The 21,704-nt window shown below is 43.4% G+C and overlaps 4 protein-coding genes across 14 annotated transcripts in view; 2 read left to right on the top strand and 2 right to left on the bottom strand.

Annotated features, from left to right (window-relative positions):
* LOC148390415 (lysyl oxidase homolog 2A-like) overlaps positions 1 to 2,363 on the bottom strand; it is a 15,392-nt gene extending 13,029 nt beyond the window's left edge. For both annotated transcript variants that reach the window (XM_088390743.1, XM_088390744.1), the window contains exons 1-2: positions 2,225 to 2,363; positions 541 to 839 (exon numbers count right to left, since the gene is read on the bottom strand). In XM_088390743.1, the coding sequence (XP_088246869.1) occupies positions 541 to 832 (292 nt within the window). In that variant the 5' untranslated portion in view covers positions 833 to 839; positions 2,225 to 2,363. The remainder of the gene's footprint in view (positions 1 to 540; positions 840 to 2,224) is intronic.
* Positions 1 to 4,470, top strand: part of r3hcc1 (R3H domain and coiled-coil containing 1) — a 19,895-nt gene extending 15,425 nt beyond the window's left edge. The window contains exon 9 of one of the 2 annotated variants that reach the window (XM_088390753.1): positions 3,366 to 4,470. The gene's annotated coding sequence lies outside the window, so the exon portion shown is untranslated. The remainder of the gene's footprint in view (positions 1 to 3,365) is intronic. The other variant, XM_088390750.1, reaches the window with a different exon arrangement.
* LOC148390412 (transforming acidic coiled-coil-containing protein 1-like) lies at positions 3,184 to 21,704 on the bottom strand. Of its 5 annotated transcripts, XM_088390742.1 has the most exons (14): positions 11,547 to 12,038; positions 10,699 to 10,805; positions 7,733 to 9,119; positions 7,276 to 7,311; positions 6,984 to 7,047; positions 6,660 to 6,852; positions 6,403 to 6,461; positions 5,961 to 6,068; positions 5,802 to 5,878; positions 5,690 to 5,733; positions 5,384 to 5,547; positions 5,197 to 5,303; positions 4,572 to 4,692; positions 3,184 to 4,250 (listed from the first exon to the last, which is right to left on the bottom strand). In XM_088390742.1, exons 1-14 carry the CDS (start codon positions 11,666 to 11,668, stop codon positions 4,185 to 4,187), a joined length of 2,655 nt encoding a protein of 884 aa, XP_088246868.1. In that variant the 5' UTR covers positions 11,669 to 12,038; the 3' UTR covers positions 3,184 to 4,184. The 5 variants fall into 5 exon arrangements, with proteins under 5 accessions (XP_088246868.1, XP_088246864.1, XP_088246866.1 ...); XM_088390738.1 differs by lacking the exons at positions 7,276 to 7,311; positions 11,547 to 12,038 and adding an exon at positions 21,573 to 21,704; XM_088390740.1 differs by lacking the exons at positions 7,276 to 7,311; positions 11,547 to 12,038 and adding an exon at positions 19,205 to 19,377.
* On the top strand, positions 5,611 to 19,910 carry aggf1 (angiogenic factor with G-patch and FHA domains 1). Of its 5 annotated transcripts, none has more exons than XM_088390747.1 (16): positions 5,611 to 5,763; positions 14,083 to 14,147; positions 14,291 to 14,482; positions 14,728 to 14,827; positions 14,912 to 15,117; positions 15,199 to 15,330; positions 15,506 to 15,697; positions 16,227 to 16,641; positions 16,870 to 16,972; positions 17,080 to 17,131; positions 17,210 to 17,311; positions 17,623 to 17,788; positions 17,871 to 17,950; positions 18,022 to 18,149; positions 18,232 to 18,331; positions 18,418 to 19,910. In XM_088390747.1, the coding sequence occupies exons 3-16, from the start codon at positions 14,297 to 14,299 to the stop codon at positions 18,664 to 18,666; spliced, it is 2,211 nt and encodes a 736-aa protein (XP_088246873.1). In that variant the 5' UTR covers positions 5,611 to 5,763; positions 14,083 to 14,147; positions 14,291 to 14,296; the 3' UTR covers positions 18,667 to 19,910. The 5 variants fall into 5 exon arrangements, with proteins under 5 accessions (XP_088246873.1, XP_088246875.1, XP_088246871.1 ...); XM_088390749.1 differs by lacking the exon at positions 5,611 to 5,763 and adding an exon at positions 13,879 to 13,998 and having other exon boundaries at positions 15,202 to 15,330; XM_088390745.1 differs by lacking the exon at positions 5,611 to 5,763 and adding an exon at positions 13,879 to 13,998.

Here is a 21,704-nt window from a genome sequence, read left to right as displayed (position 1 = left end):
GAACTATCACAGTAAACAGCCGCTATCATTTAAAAATAACTGTCAAGCATATGACAATGATCAAAACATTTGGCTTCCATCTTGATAGATTCGAAAAAGTTACGCCTCAGCGGAGCAAACGTTTAAGCAAGTGCGTCACACGCAACTGCTATTGTTTATAACAAGGCCTCCACTTGTTTAGCTCAAAGTATTTTGCATGTATCAGGTGTATCATTTCAAGCATGTTATTTCAACATTTAAGCATGGCTGCCAGCTCATATTCAGCAGCAACTGCTCCAGAGGTAGGAATGTCATCAGTTTGTTTTTTCTTTTTTGCCACCACACCCTGAACCACATGCACACACACACACAAACACGCATGGTCAGTGCTGATTGCCGTGTCTCAATCGCTTTGCTTCACTCATGAAACAAAGAAAACAAAATATGCAAGCCTAACCAACGACATGCTGGCTCTTGGCTCCTGAGTGGCCTCCTCCGGCCTTTGGATTGGAAAATATTAAATCAAATGCACGTGAAAGGGTCGGCGGGGATTTTGCTTACCGTGTCCCTTGCCATACTTGGCTGAGGGTGACCATGACTCAGCGTCCACAAAGCCGAGTTCTCTGCACACCACCTGGGCAGCGTAGATGGAGAAGTCATCATCGCAGACTGTTCCCCACTCGCCGTTGTAGAGAACTTCTAGTCGGCCCTCGTTTGTCTTCCGTTTCGCTCCGACCAGACGTAGCTGGATAGCTGGCGTGCCTGACTCCCGTTGGGCATTGCACAGCAGCCATGTGCAGAGCATGATGCATAAGAGGCGGAGGTCCAAAGAGTTTATTGCTCGGCGCAGCATGATGCAGCTGATGGGAGAGAAAACAAAGAGCAAATGCAAGATTGTTTTTTGCATTTGATAACATTTCCTAAAGCTAACTCAATGCTTACTAACGTGCACTCTACCAAGGCACACTGAAGTCTGTGGGTAGTTTGTTCACATTTTGTGCAACTTTTGAGCCTACTTTGTACACCTTCCAATCTATTAGATGCTATTTGGTGATGTTTGAATATTAATTATTTGCCATATGCAAAACGTTAAACTGAGGGCTGGAATGGATCTGGGCAAAGGGATGAGAAGAGAGCAATTTGTGGTGTGTGGAGATTTTGAACAGTTTTGTAAAAGTTATGTTTGGCTACGAGTAGCCTCCTCCTTAGGCCTCAACAGCTTCACGAGAATCACTACCAGATTTTTATCTCAATGTATCCAAAAATATTACATGTGGCTGCCAAACAGAATGCAAAGAATATCCTATTCGTGAAAGATTTGAGATAAGTAATCTCTCTTTCGATGACAGCCGAATGAAGAGCAAATGTTGGCTCCTGTAGAAAAAGTGCCACCCATGTCATTTATCTCAATGACGCCCGGAGGTTCTGCCACTGAGGTTTAGTGGAAAGTCTAGCCTGTCTCAATATTTCATAACCAACCATGCAATTGTCAGGAGGGACACAGATGCCCTCAGGGAGGAATGTTTCAGGACTTCAAGGAAGGCCAGACAGTGAAAGTGGGAGGCACAGAGGAAGACCTCCATGTCACTTTTAAGCGAGGGGGAGGAGATGGTTTTAGGGTTGACGTCATAGAAACTGTATTGCTGTGGGAGCACGCATGAGAGCGGAACCTGGAGAAGGCATTCAGAAAATCAGACATACTCTCTCTGGCTTCATCATCTTCTTGTGGGAGGACTGTGACACCTTTCAGCCATATATGGACTGTGAGCATTGTATTTTAGTTTCATGAATTTTGTATAATCTGCAGAGGGATTTTATCTTTTGATACGTAAGGTTTTTGTATTAAATATAGTCACATGATAGTTTAAAGCAAGGAAATGATCACTGTAGGTGACAGCAACAAATGTGAGGTGATGTATGTAAACTGTTTTACATTGAATTTATGAGTAAATAAATTAGTATAACCATTGCGTTTAAAATGACAAAGTTCAGTGCGTTGTCCATTAAATGATAATAAGTGACATAAGTGGACTGCAAGGAGTCCAGTTAGACCAGGTGTCACTAAGAATTTAAGTTTCGCGGGCTTCAATTTGCAGCTAGACAATTAGAATTAATAAATTAACAAAATATCATGCTATAAGAACGAGGGGCAAGCTGCAAAACTTATGCAATTACTTTTTGAGTAATACATGAAACATACAAAGTGACCACAAGCCTCAAATATTGCAAGGAAGATCAATCTTACTTGTGCAGAAGAAGGGTCCTCGACTTGATGCGTTCACCTTGTGTGAGCCTTTGAGGTGTTATGCGTTGCGTCTTGGTTCCTTTTTGTACTTTTGCTGGCGCTTCTCGCAGCTCCCCTCACAGTTGGCAGCGAGCTCCCGTCCCACTCCTCACGCTCATGGCAGCCAATCAGCGGCGGCCTCAGCATCCTGACCCCGCCCCTCTCATCCCACCCCCGCTCCAAGCACCACTGGGGTTACACAAACACACTAGATCTTGGCCCTGCATCCATCATATAGGAAACCTATACTATACTTTACATTCCATTCTCCGTGTAAATGTATGGCTTGTGTTTTTGTGTTTCTAATTCTCTGAATTTCAATGTCTGGGGGTTTTTTTCTTCAAAAAGACAGACTGCGGATTTGCAAAGTTTGTTGAAGTTAGAGTTAGACCACATCCCATAATGTCCCCACTAGAATCAGACATAAAATTATAGGATGTTGCGTTTTCGTGTGGTCGAAAGTTCAAAATTCCTCCAGCTCCCAATGTGTCAGATCTTTGAGAAATGAAATACGCTCAAATTATTGATATGTGTGTAACTCTCTTTAGTTAATAGGAGAGCATTATTACTGAAAACATTATCACTCAACAAATATAAATGTAGATTCTTACCTGCATCCAAGACAGAGTTAATTGCATGTTTGTTTCTAACGATGTTATCAATGTGAGAGTTCAGAGGCCTCATCTTATCTGTGAAGTCAAGTCGCAACAGAATTGTAAAGGCTGCAATAGATTGAACACATCACCAACCTTTCACAGGTAGATGACCAGCTTGCCTTTTTGTAACATTTCCAAATTCAAATACCTCAGACGTTAGTGGCCGAACAAGGCTGCGGCAGCAAGAAAAGGTCAATGACAATGACAAACAAAAAGCCACTGGCGGACGTTGTTAGCTTAAAGTTAGAATCTGCTGAAGCAAAGTTGTGGAGTAAAACAGCAAACACTTTTTATTTAGGAATGCACAAAATATACCTTTGAGTACACAGGAGTACTAATTCCATATACAAATAACAAGGCTTTTCATCAAGTATAAAATGTACAATATTTTTATGTTCAAAAGTCCACTGCAACAGAATGTCATTTGTCATTATTTTTGGCAATAGATTGTGCTGAAAGGACTCTTCTATGGAGGAGCAGACCATCCATCCATCCTTCCATCCATCACATAATTTCTTCTTCATCTTCCCTCGGGTTCAATCAGACCTGAGAATGCTGTCAATGCCGGAATGTGTTTGAACAGCAAATTCACATTGCGTGCAATCACATGGAAGTGGATGAACGTGCGAAACGTGCACTTTGGCCACAAGAGACGAATGACTGCATGAGGAGCTTATGGAAACACGTGTTTTTCTCTTTTCACAAAATAGACACAATAAAGGCACACCGTATTTGGAAAACATGATAGTGACAAAAAATGATGGTCGTGCTTGCAAACTTGTGAGCAAGAGGTTGCATGATTCAATTTTTCCATGTGCTCTTCTAAATGATCCCACAAATGTCGGTGGAAGAAAACTCATGATGTCATTACTTTGCAAAGCTGTACACTCTGAATCAATATAACAGACAACATAAAAAAATAGTCACTACCTTATATATGAAGTCTCTACAAGCCCACTTCAGCTCAGGCACTGACTGACTGACATGACTGTATTTACAATGAGGCAATGAAAGGTCATGACATCTTTCATTACATATTTGGATGACATCATGGTGATAAAACATTTTTTTCCCACAATAGTCGATAACCTGGGAGTAAAACACCCATAAGCATCCATATTTTCAAATTATACACAATTTTGTGCTTAAGTTCAATATTTTAGTATGAGGTATGCAACCATGTACAATATTTACTCCAGATACTTGAAGTGTATTGATATGCACGACAATGCTTTGTGTGCTCTCTTAGAAGCGAACATGACCTCTTATTCCGTTCCCATTTTGGCAATCAGTTCATCACAGATCTTTGTGAGCTCCTCAATCTCCTGATTCTGTGTACACACAAAAAAAAGAATGTTACTCGTAATTTTTACCGGAATACTTCAGCGCTCGTTAAATGAAATGCTGCCCTCTTGTGGTACATACGTATACTGTATCTTTTTTTGTAATTTCTCAAAGCGGTCATAACTCTTGAGTACATATACGTAAATGAAAGGAAATTTTTCATGCGTGAGAGGAACTTATTGCTGGAATTTTAACCTACCCTAATACTGAAGTTAACTCATAATTAAAGTAAATATTTGACCTCTAGGTCATAAAGATAAAGCATCATTGACATTGCAAGCTGTGCTTAACATTTTTCTGCGCCATACCTTCTGAAGGACAGCTCTCTCAAGCGAGTCCACCTTCATCTGTTCCTTCCTCAGGCTGGCGTTTAGTGCCACCCCCTCCGCGCTGGCCTTGGAACGCACCTGCGCTATCTCCTCATTGGCCCTGTCAGAACATGTACAAGAATGAAAAAATTGCACAGCCAAAAGAAAAGATGATCTAACACACACACGAAGACTGAATTTGTGCATCTGACTTTGTAGAGGTGAAATTTAATTTTTACAATTCCTAAAAATCTTCAGAAAATGTTGATGAACATTGACTATAATGTTCCCTTCAGAGATGGATGGAAATATGGAAAAAAAATCCTGGAAAAATAGGAAAATACCCAAAATTCAAGTCAACTATCTGTTCTGACACCTGCATTTAATTTAATTTTTACAATTCCTAAAAATCTTCAGAAAATGTTGATGAACATTGACTATAATGTTCCCTTCAGAGATGGATGGAAATATGGAAAAAAAATCCTGGAAAAATAGGAAAATACCCAAAATTCAAGTCAACTATCTGTTCTGACACCTGCAGGGTCCAAGCACATTTCAGATGTGGGGCCTGTGCCCCCCCCCCACTCTAGCTCCACCAATGGACAACACTAAACACAAATCTCACCGATCCAGTTTCTCTTCTGCGTGCACTTTGAGGGTTTGATAACGCTGCTCCTCCTGCTTGATACGTGTCAGGTAGTCCTGTGCACATTTCTTCAGGACCTCCTCATTCTGGAGACAACAAGCAGCGGGTGCATGCTGACGCAAAGTTACGCTACTCAATATATTGTGACACTCAAAGCTCTACTGACCTTCTTGAAGCCCTCCAAGACCCCTTTCATGTTTTCATAGCGCCTGAAGAGGTCTGCGAAGGAGCGCTCTACAGAACTGAGGTCGGCCAGGGCCTGGTCCCTCTCCATAGTCAGCTGTTGGATCGACTTACTGCTGGACAGCGTCTTCTGCTCCCGCTCATCCTCTATAACAAAGATGATGATGATGTTGACTATATAGATTGCTTGACGACAACGGTGACATCACAGAGAGGTGAGGCACTACCTCTGGACCTGCCATGCTTGTGAAGGCAATACAAACACAACCACTAGGTGGCAGTGACTCACCAATCATCTGGGCAACTGTCTTCTCATACTCTGCCACAATTTTCCTGTCAACACAAGAGTACAGCGTGAGCAGTGTAAGTCTTTTTAATTTGAGTGGATTTGTGCTTGGTACCTCATCTCTAAAACCTCAGTTCTGCTTTCCTCGTACTTTGTCTTCCACTCACTGGCCTCAATCTCTTTTGTGATTATCTGCGGCGAGCAACAAAGGGCGTGAAGATGTATGATTATGATAATGCGTGGATTGATTCTGACTCCAATGAGAGTGACGTACCTCCTCTCTAATGAGGGTCAGCACTGCAGCCTTGTCAATCTCAGTCAGGGAAATTTTGTCTCGGGACGGGGCCGCTGCGTCACTGCTGCATGTTGTTAGTGTCTCACACTGTAAAACATTAAATATGACCATGGCTATAATGCATCTTCATGGTTAGATGAGGCAGCGCTGTCAAGTGACTTCAGCAAGTTCACGTTCATATTCCGGTTCACTGCCCCAGGACTTTTTTGTGATACATTTGCAATCTAATGGTACTTAAATTTGCATCGATTCGCATATCCAAATATTTTCAAAGCCTCTGCATGCAAGCGTGTTTGTCTTAGACACAGAAAGAGAGCAAACATTATTAAAAAAAAACGAGTGACGCATCTCACTGTGGTATTTCTAACGGCGATTAACATGAAGAGAAAATATATTTCAACAATGACTACGGTTCACTTACTTTGTCATCCTTCATAATACATGTGTCCTTCTCATCTTCATGATCCACTGTCTCCTGAGCTATGAATGGGAACAAAGTAAAAACAATGGACTAAAACATCGATAAACTAATGTACAACATATATGTATATATTTAAAAATATAGCCTTGGTAACACTTTTGTATCAGTCTTCCTCATGTCTAAGTAAATTATGAGAAAAGGTATTGGCAGATAGTATTTCGTCATGCTGTGAAGAAACATAAATCCTGTAAAGTTACCATCTGATACAGGTGTTTCCTCAATTGTCTGTTTTTTGACAAATGTATCGATACATTCAGACTCTTCTTTCCGCTGGTGCTCGTCTTGCATTGTTTGCCCCATAATGCCGGTGGATGCCAGCTTCTCCTCATCAGTGGCGTAGTGAAGTGGTTGTGAAATCTCCGGTGAGCAAACGACCACCTCGTTCTCCTCCTGAGCACAGGATCGTTGCCATTACTATCCCGTAACACAATATTCAGCTACACTGTATGGAGTGTTTAGTGGTTGAGCTAAATAATGGATATTGTTGAAAGAGCTGAGACCCTCTCAAATGATCAAATTACCTGCTTGCACATGTCCTGGGTTTGCGATTGGCTCTCGTCATGTTTCTCAACTTTACAGGGATTCCTGTGAGACAAAAGCAGTGCAGACAAACATGGTCAAGAAAGTTCTGATCTTCAAGAGACCTCCTTGAGATACAAATTATACTTGTAAGCATTAGGTGCTTTGGAAACGGGCCAAATTGAAAAAGTCATGGGGAATTAGTGGCTCCTTTTATGGTCGTTGACCAATCATGTTGATCATTTAAACTGTCCGCAAGCATGCTTAAAAGAAAGCAGCTACGATAGTACTTACAACAGAAAACAGAGAAACTTGGCTTGTTCAGATGTCCTGAGGCCGACAGAAGTAGATGAAAAGAGGAGATTTAGGGGTTGCGCAACCAGAGAGAGACAGAAGGATGAAGGATGGTTATTTGGAAAAAAAACAAATGTGAATGAGCCAAAGTGTTTTTCTTAGCATGGTAAATAGCAGAGGCAAAACATGCTGCGTGCAAAAAGCTCAAGGCGGCGTTTCTTAACAACAAAGAAGTCCCACAGCCTAAATATAAACAAGTTGAGGAATCACACCAATGACCACTATGCAGCGCTAAGTGCTTGGCATGTGTCCAAAGTGTTATCTGCTATGCAACCTCCCCGTGAGGTGATGTCAACAACAATTTAGCCTCAAAAAGGAAAGTAGGGCTAAACTTGAAAATGGAGGTTTGCTGAGATTCTGTTGAACTCTGCCACATTCATAGGTGAAGACCACTTACTCGGCTCTCCTCTCTTTGCTTTTCTTGGGAACTTGACGAATGCTCTTCTTTCCCAGCGGTTGTTCTGTTTTCTGTTTGCTTTGGTCCTTGGTTTTCTTCTCAGACTGATTGGAACAACTGGACGAATCCTCATTGCTCAAAGTGTTGGAGGGCTTGAAAGGGTCCACGGAATCGTCAAAATTGTTCGGGTCGAAAGTGAAAGAGCCTTTGGGGAGGACGGGAGAACTGCTCAAAGTGTTGCTGGTCCCGAATGGATTGAAGTTGGGGTCGTCCCACTGACTGGGGTCAAAGTTATATGATCCTTTACTTGGAATGGGAACGTCGTCCAGGTTGACAGGCACAGTGGTGTCTGGAATTTGGACATTCATCTCTGGTGCGTTCTCAGGAGCCGATTCTGACACTGTAGGTTCCGGTGCCGGTTCGGAAGGAGTCTCTGCCACTTTGGGCCTCACTTGCTTCTTGGATTTGCTGGTTGTTTTTCTAGATCCCAATTTCTTGGGAGGTGGTTTGCTAACCGCCCCCTCGTCCGGCCCAAACTCCAGCCTCACAGGTTTTGCCTCTGATGTAGATTCTTCTGTCGGTGCTGCAGCACTGTTGTCTTCAATTAAAGAGCTGCCGAGCGGCTCAGGTCTGGGGAAAGTTATTGAACTGCATGGTGGTGGAGAGTTCTGGATTTTGGATCCGCCGCTAGTGAAAGGATTGAAACTGTCATCTATCTGGTCAGGGTCAAATTTGTAGGAGGCTTTGGGAACAGGGATTTCCTCTTCCTCGTTGGTTTGGGCATCCTCCTTCTGAGTCTGCTTTATTGACAGGGATGGAGGTGTCGATTTGCGTGGTTTAGTTTTTGAGCTGGATTCGGATTTTTTCGTGACATCACTGTGCTGTGGTTCTGACTCAATAAGAGGCTTCTCCGTTGAGTGTTCCAGAACAGGGCTTGGAACAGCTTCAATGCTTTGGACTGAGTTTGCCACGGGAGCAGAAGATGTAGCTGGAGCAAGATCCAGATATGGTTCATCAACCAAGGTGGGACTTGTGTCTCGGGGTGGTTCTGGTGATGGAACTGTGCAGCTCACCACTTCAGGAACCAATGTCTCTTCTCGAGGGAGTTCTGGTGTTGGAAATTGGCAGACTTCAGGAACCAATGTCTCTTCCCGTGGGGGTTCTGGTGGTGGTGCAATGCCCGTTTCTGGAATTGATGTGACTGGGAATGAATCAGGTTCATAGTCTAGCGGTTTTGATCGGTTTTGTTGTGCTTCGAGATGCTTGCTGCTCATTCCCAGGGGGTCTTGCATGGGTACGACTGGTTCATCCTGACCCATGTCCAAGAGTAAATTATTGTGGTACCCGATTGGAGCTGTAACCATCAGATGCTCCTCCTGATCTGCATCTGAAAAGAATATTCAAAACATAGTTACGACTGCACATTTAGTTTCTCCAATCAGATCAGAGCTCAGATGCACAAGATATCTGATTGGTTCTCTGAAAACAAGTCACTAGGCTGCCGACTGTTCCATTTGCAGCTGTTGCTATGGTAATGTCTTGCTATGAGATGAGGGCTGTGACATTTAAATCAACTGCACTGGGCAATAATAAATAAAAACACCAGAGATAGCTTGCACAGAACAACAGCGAGCGAGTGAGTGCTTTGATGACGCCAAAGACAGCACATCAACATATTTGAGTATGCCTGTCATGGTGGCCATGGGTAATATTATGTTGCTAGGAGACAACAGCCTGCCCGGGTTTCTTCTACTTCTCTTCACCAGCTTGCCAGAATCATTTTTGCATTCCTAATCGAAATCCATGTCACGATCAGTCAAAGGCACACCGACGGACACATTGCAGTGATTTCCAATCTATGACTTTGCAAAAACAACATCAGTCTTTCTGTAAATAAATATGCAAGTATTATTTTGTCTGTAACGTTGATTGAGTAATCATACACTTATTATTGTGGGGTACAATATTAAAAACAGTTATGCCTGTGATTCCATTTAATTCTAAAACATTGCTAACTACAACCACATTGATTATTTTTTGTTTTTATTTTAATGACTAATTAATTCCAATTTATTAACCCATTAACTGACCCTGTCAAAAACTTTTTTGATTGTTAGTGTTATACTATACAAAAAAAAATGAATAAAAAATTGTCATGTTTGGACCTATTAGGATGCCGCAATGGTAATTTTAGATGGCCACAGACAAATGTAGTCCCTGACATGACAAAGACGTCTTAGAAATACTTTAGCTCCTGTCTACTCAATATAAATACACACAAACACGTGTGATGTATGAGGTTGTTGAGTCATTAGGAAATTCTCTCCTGTCATTGTCTCTCCTCACTTTGCAATGTAGTCTATGAAGAAATGCTGGTTGACTGGACTCCTCTTTAAAAACAGTCTCAGGCGTGCACTGAACATAAAAAAATCAAAAGGCAAACAAGTGTGACGGAAGCCCCCAATCCTCATCCCCTCCTCCCGACCCCTGTCAGCGAGCAGCACAAAACAGGGTGAACTAAAGCTTTTGTTGAACCTGTTGAATTCCAGAGCAAAGGCGATTCCCACACTCTGTCACAGATGGTGCCTCTTGGCAATTCGTGTGACAACAGGTCTTCCAACCTTACCTAAACACTGTTGAAATAAAAACAGATACTAAAAACAACTACAGCACAGGGTAATTTGGTAGTTAAAATAAAGGCAGGTGAAAGGTAAATCCTTAATGGGAGCTGGAATGTGGTAGGCAGGTACATTCCTGACCCACCCCAGCTGCACGTGGATCCAATTTCATCAAACTTGATCCACCATGTATGTGCATGGCGGTGGAGCTGATTCAAGTCCATGTGTTTGAAAAATAATGATGTTATTCTATGATGTCCAACATTTCCAGTAACATACCGCCAACACGCAAATGACTCATGAAGAGCACTTTTTTGCTTCGCCTGCCAGCGTGTTGCATTCCCTTACCTGTTTTGTTGTCAGCATTGCCACTTTCCAGCTCACCCGGGATGACCGGTGGGCCGCGCACAGGAGTCGCCGCCTCGGGTGTGTCGAAATGACCGTCTGAGTCAGAACTGATGTAGCCAGAGGGGGAAACAAACAAGCAAATGACGTTCGAATCAATCCATTCAAGACTGAAAGTTCATTCTGTACTAATCCATGTCTATGTCAAATTTGCTCTTTCATCTATTCCGATGTCACAACAATGTCACCATTTATCAGATTTGCTCCTGATGAAGGCCTTAAAGCAGTACCACATCTAAACAACACCCTAGAAAGTTTGTGTTTGTGAGACTGTGAAATGAAATGCAGAAATGTACTTGACTTTATGGTGACAGGAAGTAAATGCAGCACAGACAGAAAGAGGAAATTGTCTGACCTGCTCTCTTCCTGTCACACCGCATTCAACACTTTGCTTTCATTTCCAAAACATGAACATTGTACTAAAGATTAGATTTGATATGTTCACCACCACATTGTGGATGTTGAAAAAAAAAAAATCGGACAAAATCGGTGCCACAACGCCCAAAGCGTGCATCGTGTCTGGATTCATACCTCTGTCTACACTGCTCACTTCTGTCGCACAAACGACTACAGAGAAAACATTGTGTTCAAACCACAGCCATGCCAGAAATGTATCAACTAATCAAACAAACGTGTTCTCTTCCTCAACAAACGTGAGAATGCTCTTCACTGTTTGTTATTGAGGAATTCTCATCTAAATTTCCCTGACAGCACCCACACACAAACACACGTGTGGACACACGTGTCAATACACATCCCTCACTGCCACAAGTGTCCAAAAGAACACTTGCCTGCAGCCTTGAGATCTCTCTTCATCATCCTCCTCCTCCTTGTCCTCGCTTCCCTCCTCTGCTCCTCGCACCGCCGTCCACGTCCACTTGGCCCATGACACGGGTGACAACCAAGACGACATCTCCTTTCCCCTGTGGCACTCTCGACTCAATGCTGATTCGCTCACTTGGCACTAATCCCTTTTGCCTTTTAAATTTCCATCTGCCTTCTCATCGCCCTAGAAAGACTGTTTCCTCAGCATGGTCCCCACTGGTGGAAGGAACCATTTCTACTAAAGCGTTTCACCTCCACTCCCTGAATGTGCCTGTGCTTCTCTGATCAGCTGGTTCTCTTACTGCTCACTCCTGCTAACCCCCTCCAAGCTTGCACAGCAGGCTGCTCCATTGAATCTAAACCCGGGCGGGGGAGGCAGCAAGCTTTCAGTGCACAAGTCCATGTAGGTGTTCTTTACTAAGCTCCATGTGTTGCCCTGTGGTTGGAGAATGGTACAACCCTTCAGTTAGCCGTTTCTCTCTGAAGCAGAAGGAGGAGGGAGTCTGGAAACAAACAGTGAGGGATGAGAAGAAGAAGGAGGAGCTTTGAAGCAGGGGTTCCTCGCTCAGTTTAGGAATGTGGGGTTGCACCTAAAAACAGTTTTTGCAACCCCCAAGTGGTTTAACACTTGACTGGCTTTGCTGTCAGGAGACAGACTGGAGCAACCAGTTTAGCATCACCTCAATAAATGCAGCGGATCAGCTCTTGCATATGAGTTCACCCAACCAATCAACGTATGTCCCTCTGGGAGTTCTTCGGGAGTATGGGGTATCAAAGGTTGTACATTCTCTGATGCACGTCAATTGTGGCCGCCGATGGACTGGCTGTTCGGGAATCTCCTGAAATTCCTGATGGCCACCACGTCTGTGATTGTCACAACATGTTGAAATGCAGTGTTTGAGAGCTTTGTTATAACAATACAAGTGGGTCATCACATGTACTAGGTAAGGTTTTAAATAGTCAGGAAAGATTTAGCCACGTATGGCAGCTGCGCACAAGTTTCCATCACTAAGCAAGAGGTACACGTGGCTCATTTAGAAGTTCCACTTTGGAGCACAGAGGGTGGAGTTTGTCTTTATTTACTGTCTGGGTATGCAGAGGCTTCAAGGCGATTGTCTAGAGGTTGTTATTACTGGCTTGTAACAAATAAACACTTGAATTAGAAAGTTAGGATCAATTTGTGAATTCATTTTTAGGCCATTTCCTCATTTGTGACTAGTGTAGTCATAACAGAGGTGTTTGCTTCCTTAGCGGTGTTTGTCTTGTCTAAAAATGGCATTGATAAACATGAGGAGGTAGCATAAGGAAACTGCGTGTGCCTCCTGATAAAAGACCTTAAAAGCTGTGCTGCTGCAAACAGCTGAGATCTGCCAAGAAATCTGGAGCTTGCACAATGATCTGTACATAGCTCAAAAAAGTCTCAGATTTCAACTTCTGATGCTGTGGGAGGACCCCGTATGTTTTTGTTTTGTTTTTTTGAGGAAATAGTCTCCAAAGCCAACCAATTTGACTTTATCTCCATTGTAATTTTTTCCCCAGTTGAAACAACCTGAACCGTGCTTGAAGCAGAACAAGAACAAAATGCATATTCATGATAAGGCGTACAATGCAGATGTATTGTTGTCATAATGATTGACTTCACACTAAATCCACATCCAGTATGCACAAAGCATCGTTATAGGCCTATATTTTTCCACACATTAGTGAAGCCATATCAATGTTTTAAGTGAAAGAAATAAATATAAATAAAGCAGACACACACAAACAGTCTGATCTCGGGAAATACACCGGCAGTGAGCCAACGTATGTAAGATAATTTTAGGGGGGAAAAAATAGAGCTGCTACTGAGCAAGAGGAAAGAATTGGTCAATATTCAAGGTATGTGTGTGGAACAAATGAGGTTGTATTTCACCTGAAAGTTAAAAAAAATACAGACTTATTAATAAAATGACAGTAACAGCTCCTTTTAGCAAGCTACGTACAGAATGGAAACTAATGAAAATTATATTTTATCAGGGATTCAAAAAGTAGGTGTAGCACAGTGTCCCTCTAGTGGTAAGACAGTAACGTCGCCACAAATAGCTCACAAAAATCTCCAACATTTATTGTTATCTTCCTAAATATATAGAAAGCGTCATGTGTTTGTAGTTTATAAACCAATAGAAGTTTGAAACGCAATAAACTTGAGATGCTTTTCAAGATTTAACGATTACGTAACTAACACGTACAGTAAACTGAAGCGTAATAATGACTTTGCTCGACAGATGGCGGTAAAGCCCTTGTAACATGCAGTTTAGCCGGGAAACGGATGTCCGCCAACCGCGAAAAAGAATAGTTTCCGGTGTGGGTGGTTTGTTTTCTGGTAGTTAATGGCGGTCGCGTACAGCGTTGTCTGTCCACATCTTCACGGTTTTCATTGTAACTGTCTAATTGTAATCAAACATGTACTCGGGTGTGTTGAGTTTGCGGGCTAGTTACACGATATTTATGTTCAACTTTCAGGTTGGCTCACGTGCCGTGGGGTTTGGAAAGACACGGTTTAAAGCGAGGCGAAAACGACGCAAACGGTGAGACAGCACTTATGCAAACACTGTATGTTTGTCCGCGTCATTAATACGTGCTACCTACTGGCTTATTACATCCACTACTCCTACGTTCTTAATTTTCGTTGTCCACGTGCACGGTGCAAATATAATCCTTTCCGTTCTAGAGGACCATGGAGGACGAAGAAGGAGAGAAAGACAGCGGGTGTGAGGTAGCCGAGCTGCGTCTTCAGGTGGAGTCGTTGAAAGAGGAGCTGAAGGAGTGCAAAGCCGAACTGGCCAAGTTGCAAAAGCAACTGAGCCATTCCGAGAGACTGCAGAGGAGCACAGAGAGCTACAACGAGGATTTGAGGAAACAGGTTCGAATTTACAAGCTCATGACAGTCAGTTCACAAGCTGACAAAAATCCGTTTTGGTCGACACTAGCAGAGATACTACACATACCCAATTGTTTGTTTTTGTGAATATAGAACTTCCAGTACATGTTTATAATTCTATACGGTTTATAAGTTTGAACACACCTCATATGAGTCCAAACTTGTTACCACGTTCTTATCTTTATCACAAACATGCACAATTGATATTTGCAATGATCCAATTGCAGGTGGATCAACTAAGTGCAGAGATTCATGAGTGGAAGAAAAAAAATAAAGAGAAAGTTCATGTTGAAACTCAGACCGAAGAATATGTTTGGACTGAAACAGGTATCGTTATATCTTCATACTTCGTAATTGGCTGATCCTCAAGGGTTAATAAATTGTCTCAATTGGTATTCTTTTTCTTTCCAGACTATTATAACTACTACTACGGTGACTACGCTCAGAACAGCGTGGCTGCGGACTCCCAGGAAAGTCTGGAGACCACTCAACCGGTGGCTGCGACTGGTGGAGGTGACTCGGCAGAGGTTGCAACAGTGGAGCCGGCAGACACTACAGCAGCTACAACTGCGGATGTGTCTGCTCAACCCGATAGCAGTGTGGGAGTCACAACAGAGGTGTGTGCATGTGCCTCAAGAATGCTCATTTAATATTACTCGAACAGATTTTCCTAGAAAACAATCCCATGTTTATCTTAGCAGGGTGATGCAGCATCCATTGCCGACATGCTAAGAGCTACCGCTGAGGAGGCCATGACACAGACTGGCTTTGTCTTCGACGAGACAACTGGCATGTACTATGACCACAGCACTGGCTTCTATTATGACTCGGTTCGTAAAATTTTTCTATGCTTGAATTTACAATGCATGGGTTCAATTGACTCAATTATGATTTTACCCGCTGGTGACATATTTGGAACTGAAGGCAGTGGAAAATCCATTCGCTGTCACTAACACGTTACATCTTCGGTTCGACTCATTTGGCTACGCATGATTCTCGCCTCAGGTCAGCCAGCTCTACTACGATTCCAGCACGGGCTTTTACTACTATTACGACGCAGAAAGTGGACGGTACCAGTTTCATTCCAAAGTTGAGGTTTCTGCTGCGCAGACTGGTGACCAAGATGATTGTATGAATGAAAAGAAAGGCAAATGGTTCAAGAGAGGTGGGAAGAAAAACACACTGTACAGTGATAAGGTGAGTGAGCGATCTAACGTCTGGGCACGATAACTACGAGTTGACTGCTGGCTTTCGAGTGACCATCGCAAACGGACCATTTACATTCTTAGGATTGCCTTTCGGGCTCAGTCTTTAAATCATGCCGTCTTCCCTGTGTGTCAAAACGCGAGGCTAGCTGACTGAAAGACTATTCCTCCGACCCAGGTACACGAGCTGACTAACTCGTTGGCTAATATGAAGATTTTCTCAAACTGGAACACTGCTTGCCACAGAGGTACATATTTTCAATGACCAACACGAGCATCAAAGTTATAGTAATGCATTTCTTGTCACACCACCTGAAAATGCATTTATAAAACAGGATGTGGCGATTTGTTAGCTCGTTAATTAATTTGCATGGTCTTCCAAATATTGTGGCGTCATTGATATTGATTGATATCACATTAGGTTTAAAATTTGGTTTCAAAGGCGAGGATCACCAAAAGCCAGCAGTCTTCCTATCAGTGAATCTCATTGGACAATCTAATTGCTCAATATATTATGGCAGGAGTATCCATATGATGAGTTCAAGTCGGATGAAGAAGAGCATCAATCTAGGCGGGAGTCCCGAAAATCAAGAAGACGATCTCGTAGTCCCGAGCCGCGCGAGAGAGACTCCAAACGGCGGGGAGAGAGGGACAAGTCCTCCTCCTCCAAGAGAAAGAAGCATAAAAGTGGTTCAAGCCACGATGAGAAGAAAAGATCAAAGAAGAAAAAGAAGCGATCCAAGTCGTCGTCGCGCAAGAAGGACCGAAGATCCCCAACTAGGAGCACCGACTTGGCGGGGAACAGTGAGGCTGAGGAAGGGGAGCTCACTGAGTCGGAGAAGGAGCAGTGGGAGTCTCCGCCTTCTGCATCGCTTTCTCGGAGTTCACCTTGCAACCACAGCCCGGAATCCGAGATGGAGACTCAGTGTCGGGCAGGTGAGCTAGCGACAAGCTACTTCGGCACTTGCGGCAGGTACCTTTAAGTCCACTGACCAGGAAGACCTCATAAGTGAGGTCAGGTCACTTGGACCCACACTGCCCGGATGAGTTTAGTGTGGTGGTGTTGTTGATGTGCCACTTCAGTAGGTGATTTAAAAAAACACACAAAAAAAAAAAAAACTTCTAAACTCTCATGCATCACTTTGTTTCTTTTTGTTTTCTCAGAGCTGTGGCCACCCTGCGTGAGAGTCACCGTGGTCCGATCCCCGGTGCTGCAGGTTGGAACGTTGTTTATCATCACAGCTGACTCTGCGTCCACCATTGGCAGGTGTGTTCTGTCTCATTAACAAGAGGGAAACAATCACTTAGACTTAAAGCAAAACCCAAGGAGATGCGCGCCTTGTTAAAATAATATGAATTTTCTGTCTGTTGCAGAGAGAAAGACATGGATCATGCAATTCAGATACCAGAAATGGGGGTCAGCAAGGTATGGTTCAGCCTTTTGAATGACAGCAGAATTTACAAAGATGAAATTGATGCTTGACAATTGTTTGATTGCTCCTAGTTGCATGCTGAGGTGTACTTTGACCAGCAGCTGCAGAGCTACATGATCGTGGACCAGGGAAGTCAGAACGGAACGGTTATCAACGGCAACAGAATCTTACAGGTGCAGATCTGCGATTTATAGCAATAATTTTTTATGGGGCTTTAAAGATAACACGACAGGGACTAAGCCCTGCAGCAAATAACGAAAAGAGACGACCGTACGCAAAGGTTGGCAACTACCTTTAGATGCCACAAGGTGGCAGTAGAGCAGTTTGTCTACGAAACAAAGCTGTAGCCTGACTAAATGAAGCTCCTCCCTTCAGTTTGCTGTAGTTTTTGGGTATCAAGACGCCACAAGATGGTGCTTAACAGCGAATGAATGAATTCCTCAGCAAATAAAAGACACCACCACTTGTTCACTGCCGTCCACAGCCCAAAATCAAGTGTGAGCCACACCCACTGACTCATGGCGACGAGGTGAAGATGGGAGACACGGTGTTGTCCTTCCACATCCACGCAGGGACCGATACGTGTGATGGCTGTGAGCCTGGCCAAGTGATGGCTCACCTCAGCAAGCACAAGAAAGAGGAGACTATAGGTGAGCTTTTTTCCTATCTGGAGAAACTTATTTTCTCTTTCAAATCGTATCCATTTGTTTGACTCGCTGTATTTCCCCATAGGGCCAACTCTAACCAAAGAGGATAAAGAAGTGCTGAGACAGAAAGAGCTCAAATCCATGAAGGCCAAATATGGTATCCAGGTAAAATGGCGCGACATCTATTTGACCATTCTCATTTTGTACACCATTTCAACTACTTTTGCCGTCAACAGAGTAACGAGTTTGAAGATGGCAAAGCCCTGAGAAATCCAAAGTATAAGGACCGAGCTGAGTCTCGACGCCAGACTGTGGGCAGCGAGGGTCTTTTCCAACAAGATGACGCCCCTTCTTCTGTTCATGTGTAAGTTTCCATTCACAAACTGCAACTTGTGGGAAAGCCAAATGTGGCTCCATGACTCATTTTGAATGTTGTGCTCTCAAAGGGAGATCAGCGAGGTCAATAAAGGAAGGAAGATGTTGGAAAAGATGGGCTGGAAGAAAGGAGAAGGGCTGGGTAAAGAGGGAACTGGAATGAAAGATCCGGTAAGAGATTGGCTCACATTTCTGTTTGATTTGGATACCCAAAGATTTGTTTATTGATATTCTGCTACTGCTACTTCTCCCTTCAGATTCAGCTTAAAATCCGAAAGTCCCAATCAGGACTGGGAGCATGCACTGCCGTGTCTGTGGACGACGCCTCTCTGACCAGAACCAAATCCCAGAAGAACTGGGAGAAGGCTCGCGAGAGATTTGCTGACTCGTGCCAGGCAGATGCGCCATCGTCCAAAACACAGTGCGCCTCCCCCAAAGCTTGGGTCAAAGCGGAGCCTGAAGCTGTCGGCCCTCACACCGATGCTCATCCAGAGACCCAAAGTTAATCAGAGCAGACGGATTTGGAATACTGCTTTGTGAAAGAGAAGAACTCAGTGTGCGGGTCCAACTAGCTGCAGTGCAGAACTTCCACTTAGCGCTCGAAGCAAATATTGACACACTGAGGTCGTGAGGTCATACTGGAACGAGAGCTCAGATGTTGCACAGTCAACACTTAGGAGACAAGTTCTACAGAAGTCACATGAACACATGACAGTGATAATGTACTGTGTATTATTAGAAGTAATATGATGAAACGTTTTGCATTTATTGTCGGGTTATTTGCATACAGATAGCGGTCAGCTGGTGTGCTTCATGTCTGTGTTTGTTTGAAGTCTTGCTGAGGGTGTGCGAATGGTTGCATGTGCTCACTCAAACTGCTCGGTCACACACACACAGTAAGGTAGTACTGATAAATATCAGGACAGCCACAAGTAATGTGACTTAAGTCTGTAAAGTAGAAGAATTGCGGTCTCATTGAAATAAATGAAGTGGTAAGACCATCCAAATGAGGTTCAGCATATGAAACAAGCCAAAAAGACTCACGTGACACTGTTAGTGAGAGGCTTGCCGCTGGGACCCGCCGTGCTCTTCTGACTTATCGTGCCTCCCATTTTGATCTCGCTTTCGTCCAACCAACATGGACGTAAGCTTCGGTTTTCCTGACTTGAGACTGACGTGCGCTTCTATGCTGCTTGACGCCGCCCAAAGCTCTTCTCAGAACTCTCTGACACTTGACAGGTGACTTGCTCCCTCCCTCCCTCAAACAATCGCCTTCCCGAGTCTCCTCCCTTATCGCAGTCGTATGTGCGGCAAATTAACATATTACTGTTAAACATGGGAGGGATCATGGCCACACTTGCTTGACAGCCTTGACGTGACCCACAAGATTAAAAGGGATTTTTTTTTTCTTGTTTGGTGATGGCTGCCTGTGTCTTGGGTTGGATCTGGATTGACCAGTTTCAGACATTTCCGGAACAATAGGTGTCTGTTCTACAGCCTCTTTACAGTGAATTATGTTGTAAGATGGTTCCTTCGGGACGGCATCAGCTGATAGAACTGGTTGAATAACCATCTTTTGTTGCCGGAGATGGTTTATCCCAGTCCCGGAAGCTATCGCTGTGCAGTTTGACTAACAATGTCAATAGGATTCATTTGACACCTCTAAGTAATAATGTCTGACTTCCTGAGGCAATTTTGCATGTCTGCTGGAGCACAAACTATTTTATAATTAAAAATCAGTATGCGCTTATGTCTTGCACAAGTTTTTACAACTCCAAAATATCTCTAATGTGTCTTAATTCTTAGCTTGGAGGAATAACGCAGCTCAAAGGTCATGTAGAAAAAGCAGGGTCATCCCCTCTCATACCACACATAGCGTCACATACACACCCCCAACCAGACAAGGGGCAGTGTTGTGAGACAAAGTAGGTGAGCGTCTCCAGATAACAGAGTACGCTGTCATCATGTTATATTCCACTGATAAGTCCAGTGCCACTGCTGAAAGACATTAAAAAAAAATACATTTTCCTTATCTGTTCTATGACCACCATGGTCAGTATGTGTTACAATATGGGAGAGAGCCATCAACAAAACATGACAGCACAGTCAGCAGCAGACTCACAACACGGGTCATGTGGGCACTGACAACCACCAAGAGATGACAAAAGGCTACAAATAGAAGAGGGCGGAGTGAAGTTTCTGCTGTCACTGCAGAACTGAATCCTGAAATTTCAAACTATTCTATCGAAATCGTCTTTGAGTGACCCTGAATAGGTCACTAGCCAATATAGGGCAATAATTATTGTCTTTTCCTTTTTTTTTTTTTTTTTTACAAAAATTAACTCAGTCAAAAATGTATTATGCAGGACTATGTTGGCCCTCAGCCCCAAAAATATTAGACTTTCGTAGTAATAGGACAGTATAAGACTCAATGCAAGCGCAACCAAACATTGCCATCCAGTGGTGAATGGTGATATTGCAGTTTTAAAATATACAGTACAACCCTGAGACAGAGCGCAAGAAAGAGGGAGAAAAAGAGAGAAAAGGGAGAGATTGTGGCTGTCAATTGGCCATCCAGTCTAGAGTCTGAAGTATACAGAGTATTCAGTACTTGAGCATTTGAATGAGGTGGACAGGAAGTGGAAGGAGGGCGTCGAGGTTTAAAGCTTCGGAGGTCACATGTTTTCATACTTTTTTTGCGACGCTGAGAGGAAACGTTTCTCATTCCAGCTACATTCCAGCGATCACTTGTTTATTCCTAATAAAGCCCAATGGAAGTTTTTATTCATAGAACTTTGATTGATGCAATTAAGTGTTAAACAGCAAACCATGGCACATGAGTGTAAAAATCTTTTTGCATTTATGTTATGCATATTCTAAACCCAGTCTAGTATGTATGGCTACTGTAGAAAACTTGGCTTTAGTTGCTATGAGTAACCGAGCGTGTCTGAGCTTCAGGGTGTGTCTCCCTAGCTGTGACCTCATCTTCCCAGAAAAGACTCCAGAAACCTCAGCGGCACACTCGCCCACATGATGCAGTCACAGTTTGCCTGTTCATTCAACAAAAGCATCTGAATGTGTGTATGCGCCAGAGGAGCACCCTGTTTATACAGCCCAACTAGAACTTGCTCAAGTTATACTACACTTTTGTCCTGCAGTTACCTGTCAGTGTCCAGTCAGCTAATAAACACGTGCATACACACCATAATCTGGGTCAACTAGTCAAGGGAATTATAGCTTCATGAAAAGAAGCTTTGTGTGAAAACAAAATAGAACAGCTCCCACACTCTCAAAAAAAGCATTACGAACAGTCCATGCAGTGGATGGTGTTGATGCCCAAAAGTCATCACATCAGAACCAGAAGGCATCACATCTAGGTTGTGTAGCCAAATCAAGTGCCAACAGCTCCTACCTTGGCTTGTCAGAGGACATCCGTTGAGAGCTTGTCTCGTCGTGGAGGGAGGAGAAAAAGTCCTCGGCGTGAGGTTCCGTCAAAGTTGCGCTCCGTGTGCTTGTGTGTGGTGGTGGAGCTCGGTCCATGTGG

This window comes from Syngnathus floridae, chromosome 11 (genome assembly GCF_059516105.1).
Source record: "Syngnathus floridae isolate MCC-2025c chromosome 11, RoL_Sflo_1.0, whole genome shotgun sequence".
Classification (NCBI taxonomy): Eukaryota; Metazoa; Chordata; class Actinopteri; order Syngnathiformes; family Syngnathidae; genus Syngnathus; species Syngnathus floridae.
This window is presented reverse-complemented; position numbering and strand designations above follow the sequence as displayed.

Coding starts and splice junctions, on each gene's coding strand:
- LOC148390412 (XM_088390742.1), bottom strand. CDS start 11,668: ATGTCGTCTTGGTTGTCACCCGTGTCATGGGCCAAGTGGACGTGGACG. Junction 7,048..7,275: donor AAGTTTCTCTGTTTTCTGTT/GTAAGTACTATC, acceptor TTTGTCTCACAG/GAATCCCTGTAAAGTTGAGA. Junction 5,304..5,383: donor TCTTGGAGGGCTTCAAGAAG/GTCAGTAGAGCT, acceptor TGTTGTCTCCAG/AATGAGGAGGTCCTGAAGAA.
- aggf1 (XM_088390747.1), top strand. CDS start 14,297: ATGGAGGACGAAGAAGGAGAGAAAGACAGCGGGTGTGAGGTAGCCGAG. Junction 16,642..16,869: donor GGAGACTCAGTGTCGGGCAG/GTGAGCTAGCGA, acceptor TTGTTTTCTCAG/AGCTGTGGCCACCCTGCGTG. Junction 17,312..17,622: donor ACGGCAACAGAATCTTACAG/GTGCAGATCTGC, acceptor TGCCGTCCACAG/CCCAAAATCAAGTGTGAGCC.